Here is an 11,497-nt window from a genome sequence, read left to right on the forward strand (position 1 = left end):
CACACATGCACACTTCCATGCACATGCATTCTCACACACATGCCCTTTCTCACACACACATGCACACACACATGCACAGACTCACACACACGCACATGCACACACTCACACACATGCGCGCTCACACACGCATTATCTCTCAGAGGCACCCACACACTCTCACACACTCACAGCCACACGGATCTGGGATCCAGGACATGAGGTTCTCTGCACATTCATGCACCATCTGGAGGAGGGGCCCCTCCGGGCTGAGTGAACTGAGGCAGGCAGCAGCCCCACCGCCCAGGCCACCCCACACCCCTCACCCCCACAGCTTCTCAGAAGCAGAGGAGAGCTCGGGGCAGAGATGGGGCCCCTCCTTGCCACTTCTCTTGCAGTGTGAATCCAGGCATTTCTCTCTGGTGTTCTCTCTCTCCCTGCCAGGATCTGCAGCTAGCCTGGGCCCAGCTGGGGCAGGAAGTGATTTTCTAACCACCTCCTGCTCAGGGGCCCTTCCTCCTCCTGGGTCCTGGGCCTCGCTGGGCTGAGCAGCCCCCCTTCACGACCCCCGGGCTCTGCAAACATCTCCCGAGTACCCATGGGGCCGTTCTCAGGACGCTGGTGTCTTCTGGGACTGATCCTCACCCAGGCCACACAGGGAAGCCCAGAGCTGGCCTCCACCTGCCCCGGGGAGGACAAAAGAGGGGTTAGAAACGATTTCAGTCAAAAACATCCCATCGCTGGAACAGCAACAGCAACAACCCAGTGTTCACCGTGGCATTCTGTAAAACGTGCACCTCCGTCACCTCGGGGCGCGGTGGAAGCCCTCAGTGCAGGTTTCAGGATCACAGGCAGCCTTAGAGCTCCTTTCTGGAGGCCTTGAAAGGTTCATTTGTTAATTTGACAAATATATATATGTGTGTGTATATATGTGTGTGTGTGTGTATTTATATATATGTGTGTATACATATATATATATATAGAGAGAGAGAGAGAGAGAGAGAGCGCCAGGGTGTAGCTCTGTCCCCCAGGCTGGGGTGCAGTGGCACAATCACAGCTCATTGCAGCCTGGAACTCCTGGGCTCTCCGATCCTCCCACTTCAGCCTCCTGAGTAGCTGGGACTACAGGTGCATATCACCATCCTGGCTAATTTTTAAATTTTTTGTAGAGCTGGGATCTTGCTGTGCTGTCTAGGCTGGTCTTGAACCCCTGGCCTCAAGCAATCCCCCCACCTCAGCCTCCCAAAGTGCTGAAATTTTTGGCATGAGCCACCTTGCCCAGCCTAATTTGCTAAATATTTACTGAGGGCCTATTGTGCCCCAGGCTGTGTTCCAGGAGCTGTGTGCACAGATTGAACCTGGAGGACAAAACCTCCGCCCCAAGGAGCTAAGAGCCCAGCGAGAGAGGCACGTGGTAAACAAGATCACAGGGTGAGAGGTGCAGAGTGCTGGATGGTGGCAGATTGAAAGTGGAGAAGGTGGCTGGGTGTGGTGGCTCACTTTGGGAGGTTGAGGTGGGTGGATCACTTGAGGTCAGAAGATCAAGACCAGTCTGGCCAACATGGGGAAACTCCTTCTCTATTAAAAATACAAAAATTAGCCAGGTGTGATGGTGTGCAGCTTCTTGGGAGGCTGAGGCTGTGGAATTACTTGAGCTCAGGAGGCAGAGGTTGCAGTGAGCCAAGATCATGCCACTGCACTCCAGCCTGGGTGACAGAGAGAGAGACTCTGTCTCAAAAAAAAAAAAGAAAGAAAGAAGAGAAAAAAAGAAGGGAGGGAGGGAGGAAGGAAGGAAGGGAGGAAATAAACAAGAAGAGAAAGTGGAGAAGGTGAGGGCAGAGGCCTGCAACTCCTCTCTGACACTAATAGACACTTGCCACTCAGTTCCTCTGAAGTTACCACCTCCTGCTAAATAGCTTCATCCCTTTGAACAAGCCCCATGATACGGTAACTGGGCCCATTTTACAAGAGAGGAATTTGAGGCCATTAACATACTGTGTTCTGCTCAAGTTCATGAAATGTCCTTCGAATGGAGCAAAAACAGAATGCCGGCTTTGACCTTCACCTGGAGGCCGCCCATGAAAGCTTGCTGTTATGGCTGAGCTCTGCTCTTGCTGGGAGATGCTGAAAGATAGGGACCATCAGATTGGCCTCCCAGGGCCACTGTGGGGTGTCAAACTGCCCAGAGCAGGACAGCCAGGCAGGCTCTGAGTAAATGGCAGCCCTCACCATTAGCATTCATGCTAAGAAGAGTGTTCAACTGCCTGAAGTAGCTGGGGTTGAAAGAAAATGATGCCATCATTGAACAGAAATGGAAAAGGAATGGATTTGCCAGGACGCTGCTGAGGCTATTTTTGGATGGGTTGCTAACTTTAAAACTTAAGATAGGCCAGGTGCAGTGGCTTGTACCTGCAATCCCAGGATTTTGGGAGGCTGAGGTGGGAGGATCACTTGAGGCCAGGAGTTTGAGACCAGCCTGGGCAAACATAGTGAGACCCCGTTTCTACAAAATAGACAAATAATTAGCCAGGTGTGGTAGCATCCACCTGTAGTCCCAGCTACTTGGGAGGCTGAGGTGGGAGGATGGCTTGAGCCCAGGAGGTTGAGGCTACAGGTGAGCTATGATCGCACCACTGCACTCCAGCTTGGGCAACACAGTGAAATCCTGTCTCTAGGGGGAAAAAACCCTTGGAGATTTCACACGATAATTCCAGGGGTCTCCCATTTCCCATTCTGCACCTCATATTGAAACTTGCTCTACTGTACATAGAAAGCAGGGTTTCAGATTTCATGTGTATGTGTGCATGTGTGTGTGCATGCATGTGTGTGCACGTGTGCATGTGTGTGCATGTGTGTGTGCATGCACATGTGTGTGCGTGTGTGTTGCAAGTGTGGGCATGCGTGTGGGTGTGCATGTGCACGTGCGTATGCGTGTGCATGTGTGTTTCCCTAGAAAACTTAGAAAAGCTGACCACCCTGTGCTGCTGGAGCCATTCACTTTTAACTCTTTTATTTCTTTTTTCTTTCTTTTTTGAGATGGAGTCTCTCTGTGTAGCCCAGGCTGGAGTGCAGTGGCGTGATCTTGGCTCACGGCAAGTTCCGCCTCCCAGGTTCACGCCATTCTCCTGCCTCAGCCTCCTGAGTAGCTGGGACTACAGGCGCCGCCACCACACCCCGCTAATTTTTGTATTTTCAGTAGAGACAGGGTTTCACCGCGTTAGCCAGGATGGTCTCCATCTCCTGACCTTGTGATCTACCCACCTCAGCCTCCCAAAGTGCTGGGATTACAGGCATGAGCCACCGCGCCCGGCCGGACTCTTTTATTTCTTCACAGTCCCTAAAGCTACTTCATCCCTCTCTGTGACCTGCCCGCCCCTGAGTTTGCAACCCTAATCTCTCAGGTCCCAGATGGATAAACTGGAGCCCAGAGTCGGTAGTACTTTGCCCAAAGTCACTCAGGGTTGTTTGTCTTCATCTCATCCATGATGGGTGAGGCACGGTGGCCGGGGTGGGGGCAGGCAGGACTCCTTCCCATCATCAAATCCTTTTCACCTACAGCAAAATCTCACCCCATTTTCTTTTCCTGGGTTTTCCCACCAAGTCAAGCCGGCTCCCCCTTTCAACGTGACTGTGACCTTCTCAGGACAGTATAATATCTCCTGGCGCTCAGATTACGAAGACCCTGCCTTCTACATGCTGAAGGGCAAGCTTCAGTATGAGCTGCAGTACAGAAACCGGGGAGACCCCTGGGCTGTGGTGAGGAATGTGGGGATCAGTGCAGCTTTGTGGGAGGGGAGGGGAGAGGAGGGAGTGCAAGGGCATCCGGGTGGGAGAGACGGGCGAGTATCATCATTCATGGCCAAGAACAGAGACCAAGGGTGCGAGCATTCCCTTACAGCGGTCCCTCCTCCTCCCTCACTTCTCCCCAAGGTAGGAGACCCCTGAATAATCTGTCCTGCCCAAACCTGTCTCCTTGGCTGTCAGCATGCCAAAGAGATTGTCCCTTCCCCAGACTCCACCCCAGGTCTAGTGTACTCACAATAGAAGAAGTTTCAGAAACGGGGCAATCTGGAAGCTTCCCAATTGCTTAGAATGGCCATAGTTGGAGAGTTTCAGAAGTATCAATGATTAAGAAGGTCCAGCCAGGTGCAGTGGCTCATGCCTGTAATCCCAGCAATTTGGAAGGCTGAGGCGGGTGGATCTCTTGAGGTCAGGAGTTCGAGACCAGCCTGGGCAACATGGTAAAACTCCATTTCTACTAAAAATACAAAAATTAGCCAGGCATGGTGACATGTACCTGTAACCCCAGCTATTCTGGAGGCTTAGGCAGGAGAATCGCTTGAATCCAGGAAGCGGAAGTTGCAGTGAGCTGGGATCACGCCACTGTACTCTAGCCTGGGCAACAGAGCAAGACTCGATCTCAAAAAATATATATAAATAAATAAATGTCCAGTGTTAGAGGCCCATTGTTTCAAACATGAAGGCTTTGAGAGATGTCCTTCCAGCCCACTATTTAGAATAGTCACAAGTGAGACTCTGTCTCTAAAAAATAAAAATAGTAATAATGATAGAACAGTCACAGCTGAAGAGTCCTAGAATTGTCCATCCTTTGGAATGGCCCCAGCTGGAGATGGCCATGAGTGCCATACTTTAGAAAGTCCCCAGTGGAAGACTTCCAGAGGTATCCATTGCTAAGATGTCTGTAGTTAAAAGAGTTCCAGAAATGCCCACTATTGGGAATGTCAGTATGTCAACTCTTGGAATTCTTCAACAGTTGAGGACATTCTCAACTGATGTACTGAGACTTATATCGATACATCAGTTGAGAATGTCCTCAACTGTTGAAGAATTCCAAAAGTATGCATTGCCTGGAGTGCCGTCAGACCATTCCCACTCCTGAGATATGCCCAGTCCTGCAGGGAGAGTCCACTGCCAGGACTGTGAGTGGCTGAATTGGATCAAAGAGAAATCAAACAGAGCATCCTATCCCATGCAAGGGCCAGGCAGTGCTGGCAAGTCTGTGCTCCCCATGCCTGAGTCCAGCTACTCAGGCATAAGCTTGATTCTTGTGGGAAGAGAAGAGACACTCAGGCCCTTTGATGGAAGCTGGGAAAAGAGGTGGCTCTGCTGGAGGCGGGGGCTGGCCTGGTTTAACCCTGACCTGGTGCATCCTTTCCTTGTACTGGCAGAGTCCGAGGAGAAAGCTGATCTCAGTGGACTCAAGAAGTGTCTCCCTCCTCCCCCTGGAGTTCCGCAAAGACTCGAGCTATGAGCTGCAGGTGCGGGCAGGGCCCATGCCTGGCTCTTCCTACCAGGGGACCTGGAGTGAGTGGAGTGACCCGGTCATCTTTCAGACCCAGTCAGAGGGTAGGTGTGAAGCTGGGAGGGACACCCCACTCCTGGTACGAAATCTTGTCCTGGTCTAGCCACCCTAAGCCCTGAGCTTCCTGGCACAGCTGGGAGGTATTCAGTTGTTCATCCTCAGATGTAGCCCTTCAGTGACATTTCTAGAGCCCCTGCTGGCCAGGCCCTGTGTTGGCTGCCAGCTGCTTCTTCTGTTAGGCATTTGATCCCCCTAACTCTGAAGTGGGAATCAGCCCTGTTTTTCAGATGAGATAACTGAGGCTCAGATAAATGAAGTTACTTGCCTGGGGTGAGGAATGAGAACAAGATTTGAACCCAGATCCATCTCACTTCAAGACACTAGAAGTAGCAGCCTCTCCCACCCCCTTCTACTCTACCCCAGACCCATTTCCCACCATGCCTACCCCGTGTGGCCTCTGGTAGAGTTGGTGCCATTTAACCCTTTCTTTGCTTCCTTCCCAGAGTTAAAGGAAGGCTGGAACCCTCACCTGCTGCTTCTCCTCCTGCTTGTCATAGTCTTCATTCCTGCCTTCTGGAGCCTGAAGACCCACCCAATGTGGAGGTGAGGCCAGGGGATCAGGAAGGCAGGAAGGTGGTCGGCATGGGCCACTGCCCATCTATGACCCACCCAGGGTTGGAGAACATGCCTGTCAGCATGGTAACAATGACGACGGTGGAATAACAACCAACTCACAGCCACTGTGTGCTGGACACTGTGGAGGGCACTCCCTTCACCCCCATGGCAGCCCTATGAGCATGAGACACTTCAGTTGCCCATATTTTATAAATGAGGAAACCGAGGCATGGAAAGGTCAAGGAATTTGTCCAAAGTCACACAGCTCCGAAGTGGAGAAATTGGGATTGAAACTCTGTGTCCTTAAACAGAGACCTCAGCTGTGGTCTTGTCCAGTGGGTTTTAAGTTTTGAGGCTCAAGGGGCATCAGGGGCCTCTAGGTGGTGGTGAAGAGGTGGCTGTAATACTCCACACCTCTGCAATGGCCTCTGTGCGCACCCCTGGTTGCAGATGAAGAAGTTGAAGCTTAGAAGGGGCAACATTTGCCCAGCACACAACAGGCATCCAAGAACATAATCTAAATATCCCTTCAGGAGCGTGTGATGGAGACTCGCTGCTCCCATTTTACAGATGGGGAAACCAAGCCCCAGGGAAGGAGGGAGGCGCCTGGGCTGTGTCTTGTGATGATCGGAAGTTCCTGTAGGATGAAGCTGGGGAGCGTCCGAATGGGAGGCCAGGCTGCTGTCTGGTGATGTCAGGGTCCTCACCCCTCTCTGCCCCCTCAGGCTATGGAAGAAGATATGGGCCGTCCCCAGCCCCGAGCAGTTCTTCGTGCCCCTGTACAAGGGCTGCAGCGGAGACTTCAAGGTGAGCTCCCCACCCTGTGACGAGCTCCTCTGAGCCCCTCCTCCTCTTTAGGAGCCTTACCTCTCCTCACTCCAGGCTCCCCAGCCTTACCCCACAGGCCTAGAGCATCCAGGTCTCAGCCATGCCACAAGCCAGGCCTCAGTTTCCCAACGTGCAAAGTGTAGACATTCTTGTAGTGCAGAATTGGCAGAATAATTAAACAAGATTTGACCAGGTGTAGTGGCTCACGTCTGCAATCCCAACAGTTTGGGAGGCCAAAGCAGGTGGACTGTTTGAGGCCAGGAGTTCCAGAACAGCCTGGGCAACACGGGGAGACCCCCACCACCACTCCACCTCCCCATCTCTACCAAAACTTTTAAAATCATTCAAGCGAGGTGGTGCACGCCTGTAGTCCCAGCTACTCAGGAGGCTGAGGCAGGAGAATCGTTCACACGCTGCAGTGAGCTATGATCACACCACTGCACTCCGGCCTGGCCAACAGACAGAGACCCTATCGGAAAAAAAAAAAAAAAAAATCAAAAAGAAAGAGTAAACAAAATAATGCAGAATTGACCCAGCCCAAGGAGCCAGACTGGGAGAGGGGGTGAGGCTGGTGGTCTTTTGAGTCACAGATTGCCCCCGTGGTCCTTTCTTAGGTGCCCTTAACCTGGGTTGGAGAGGGAGTGGGTTCTGGGAAGGGTCTGGCCCCAATGTTCACCAAGCCTCCAACTCGCCACCTCCTGCCAGCACCCACAGGTTGTCTGTGCCCATTTACAGCCCTGTCACCCACCCTGCAGCAGTGGGAGGGGCTGCCGCAGAGAGGATGTGGTGACAGAGGTGGGAGGGGCAGCCCCACCTGCTGCAGCTGAGCCTGAAAGTCAGACTGTGCAGACCTAGAGCATTGATTGAGCTCCTGCTGTCTGCCTGGCGCTGCACTGGACACCCTTCCTGCCTCACTCATTCTCATATTCATAGCAGCCCCTGCGGAGCGGATGTTCTACTGCTCCCAGGGCACCCACGAGGAGGCCAAAGCTCAGAGTGGGCAGAGAGGAACCTGGACTCTCACCCACATAAGACCCACCCTTTCCTCTTCCCTAAAGCTTAAATATCACATTTATTTTGGGTTGATTTTTACCAGTAGTCCTATAGCACTTGCCATATACCAGGCAGTCCCCTAGGAGCATCACAAACAGTGACTCATTTAACTCTCACGATGACTCTATGGATGGGTGCTATTATTAGGTCCATTTTACAGATGAGGAAACTGAGGCACCGAGAGGGTAAGTAATTGGCTTAAGGGCACACAGCTGAGAAGTGACTTTAAATCAGTGGTGGTAGTCACATCACAGTTCTGAGATGAGTTTTTGAGGAAGATGAGCTCAAAACAGGGAGATTCCCACTCTCTGGGATTTTCCTTGCCAATTGCATGAGGATTCTGGTGTCATGAGTGGGAGTCTGGACAGGGAAGGGAAGGGGAGGGTCCTTCAAGTTTAAGGGCCACCGCCTCAGCCAGCATCACTCACATCCTTTATCCTCAAAGTATACAAAGGCCTTTCCAAGTGGCTTTTCACTGATCCACTCCACTCATTCATTTTATTAATAGACATTTATTGAGCACCTACTGTGTGCTAGGTACTGGGGCTACAACCATGGACAGAAGAGACAAGACTTATGCCTGGGGGCCAAGTTTCTGTCTGGTGGTGACACATAAACCAGGAGAGTGCTAGGTTTCAAGAAGCATCAAGGAGGAGGGAAAGCAGGAGGTGGCTCAGGGGTACCTCAGACGTCAGGCCCTCCTGCCCCCATGTCTCCTTGACTCAGGAATCTTGGCCCCTGCTTGGGCTATGGGACCACCAGTTGGCTGAGTGATCACATTACTAAGGGTAGCAACTCCCTTCTACAAGTAGGGAAACTGAGGCACAGAGTAGGAAGGGGACACCAGTGGGGCCCCCACTAGGGTAGGAGCACATCGTGGTCCTGATTCCTCGCTCTCTCTCTCTCAGTGTCTTTGTCTATCTTCACGTCTCTGTCTTTCTCTCTCGATGTCTCTTTGTCTTGTCTCTGTGTCTGTGTCTGTCTTTCTGTCTGTTTAAACCCTCACCTTGGCTGGGCGCGGTGGCTCACACCTATAATCCCAGCACTTTCGGAGGCTGAGGCGGGTGGATCACCTGAAGGCCGGAGTTCAAGACCAATCTGGCCAACATGGTGAAACCCCATCTCTATCAAAAATACAAAAATTAGCCGGGTGTGGTGACAGGCGCCTGTAGTCCCAGCTACTTGGGAGGTTTAGGCAGGAGAATCACTTGAACCTGGGAGGCAGGGGTTGCAGTGAGCCGAGATGGTACCACTGCACTCCAACCTGGGTGACAGAGCCAAACTGTCTCAAAAGAATAAAAGTAAAAAAATAAATAAACCCTCACCTTACCCTCATCCCGTGCTAAGACTCTCTCTCTTTTTCTCTTTCACAGAAGTGGGTGGGTGCCCCCTTCACTGGCTCCAGGCTGGAGTTGGGACCCTGGAGCCCAGAAGTGCCCTCAGCCCTGGAGGTGTACAGCTGCCACCCACCACAGAGCCCGGCCAAGAGGCTGCAGCTCACGGAGCTACAAGAACCAACAGAGCTGGTGGAGTCTGACGGCGTGTCCAAGCCCAGCTTCTGGGCGACGGCCCAGAACTCAGGAGGCTCAGCTTACAGCGAGGAGAGGGACCGGCCGTACGGCGTGGTGTCCATCGATACAGTGACTGTGCTAGATGCAGAGGGGCCATGCACCTGGCCCTGCAGCTGTGAGGATGACGGCTACCCAGCCCTGGACCTGGACGCTGGCCTGGAGCCCAGCCCAGGCCTAGATGATCCACTCTTGGGCGCGGGAACCACAGTCCTCTCCTGTGGCTGTGTCTCAGCTGGCAGCCCTGGGCTAGGAGGACCCCTGGGAAGCCTCCTGGACAGACTAAAGCCACCCCTTGCGGATGGGGAGGACTGGGCTGGGGGACTGCCCTGGGGTGGCCAGTCGCCCGGAGGGGTCTCAGAGAGTGAGGCGGGCTCACCCCCGGCTGGCCTGGATATGGACACGTTTGACAGTGGCTTCGTGGGCTCTGACTGCAGCAGCCCTGTGGAGTGTGACTTCACCACCCCCGGGGACGAAGGGCCCCCCCGGAGCTACCTCCGCCAGTGGGTGGTCATTCCCCCGCCACTTTCGAGCCCTGGACCCCAGGCCAGCTAGTGAGGCTGACTGGCTGTCCAGAGCTGGCCAGGCCACTGGGCCCTGAGCCAGAGACAAGGCCACTTGAGCTATGATGTGAAGACACCTGTAGCCTTTGGTCTCCTGGATGGGCCTTTGAGCCTGATGTTTACAGTGTGTGTGTGTGTGTGTGTGCGTGCACGTGCATATGCGTGTGTGTGTGTGCATATGCGTGTGTGTGTGCATATGCGTGTGTGTGTGCATATGCGTGCGTGAGTGTGTGTGTGTCTTAGGTGCGCAGTGGCACGTCCACCTGTGTGTGTGATTGCATGTGCCTGTGGGCCTGGAATAATGCCTGTGGTACTCCATACATTCACCTGCCCTGTACATATCTGGGCCCACGGAGCTCACCCACGTGCACGAGTGTGCACAGCAAACATGTCTGTGGTCAACAGATGACAACAGTCATCTTCCCTTCTAGGGTCTTGTGTTGCAAGCTGGTCCACAGTACCTCCGGGGCTTTGTGGGATCAGGGCATTGTGTGACAGAGGCCGAGTCCAGCCCTCCAGCTTCTGCCTCCAGGAGCTGCAAGAAGTCCACGTTGTTCCTTATCACCTGCCAGCAGGAAGGGAAAGGGGATGGAGTGAGCCCACAGTGACCCCGGGAATGGGAAGATTTGGGGTGGCCCATGGACGAAGGTCTGAATCCCGACTCTGATACCTTCTGGCTGTGCTACCTGAGCCAAGTCGCCGCCCCTCTCTGGTCTAGAGTTTCCGTGTCCGGACAATGGGGAAGGCATGACCCACCTGGGGGAAATTGGCAATGTCACCCATGTACAGTACACAGCCCAGAGCAGACCCTCAATAAACGTCAGCTTCCTTCCTTCTGTGGCCAGAGCCGAGGCGGGCGGGGGTGAGAACATCAATCGTCAGTGACAGCCTGGGTGCCCGAGGGGCCATCCCACTTGCAGAGGGCCACTCAGGGGGTTTCCAGGCTTAAAATCAGTCTGTTTCGTCTCGTGGAAACAGCTCCCCACCAACCAAGATTTCTTTTTCTAACTTCTGCTACTAAGTTTTAAAAAATTCCCTTTATGCGCTCAAGAGATATTTGTTAAACACCAATTACATAGCAGGCCAAGGCTCATGGGACCCTTCCCCCGTGACATTCATGGAGGGAGGGTGCAGGCCAGAACCATGCAGTGTGCTCCAGCCACACGTCCTGCTGGGCCCCCCACCCTGCCCCAGTTCAGTCCTGCATCTTATTTGTTCATCCTGGATAACTGAAGGGAGGTCAAGTTTTTTGTCATTGATTTGTCAGAGAACCTGTTGAAGTGTGAATTAAGAAGCTAAGAAAATACTTCTTAGCAACATTTTCTTTTTCTTTTTTTTTTCTTTTGAGACAGAGTCTCACTCCTGTCGCCCAGGCTGGAGTGCAGTGGTGCAATCTCGGCTCACTGCAAACTCTGTCTCCCCGGTTCAAGCGATTCTCCTTCGTCAGCCCCCGGGTAGCTGGAATTACAGGCACCCACCACTACACCTGCTAATTTTTGTATTTTTAATAGAGCTGGGGCCACCCTGGCCCGGCCCCGTCTTCCCCAAAGGTCAGACTGCAGGCTGCA

General features: G+C 53.1%; 1 protein-coding gene across 2 annotated transcripts in view; it reads left to right on the top strand.

Annotated features, from left to right (window-relative positions):
- Positions 1-9,921, top strand: part of IL21R (interleukin 21 receptor) — a 64,675-nt gene extending 54,754 nt beyond the window's left edge. For both annotated transcript variants that reach the window (XM_011982334.1, XM_011982335.1), the window contains exons 5-9: positions 3,581-3,735; positions 5,169-5,346; positions 5,806-5,905; positions 6,643-6,724; positions 9,172-9,921. In XM_011982334.1, coding sequence (XP_011837724.1) covers positions 3,581-3,735; positions 5,169-5,346; positions 5,806-5,905; positions 6,643-6,724; positions 9,172-9,921 — 1,265 coding nt within the window. The remainder of the gene's footprint in view (positions 1-3,580; positions 3,736-5,168; positions 5,347-5,805; positions 5,906-6,642; positions 6,725-9,171) is intronic.
- Positions 9,922-11,497: the final 1,576 nt, after the last annotated feature.

The sequence above is a fragment of the Mandrillus leucophaeus genome, unplaced genomic scaffold (genome assembly GCF_000951045.1).
Source record: "Mandrillus leucophaeus isolate KB7577 unplaced genomic scaffold, Mleu.le_1.0 Scaffold24, whole genome shotgun sequence".
NCBI lineage: Eukaryota > Metazoa > Chordata > Mammalia > Primates > Cercopithecidae > Mandrillus > Mandrillus leucophaeus.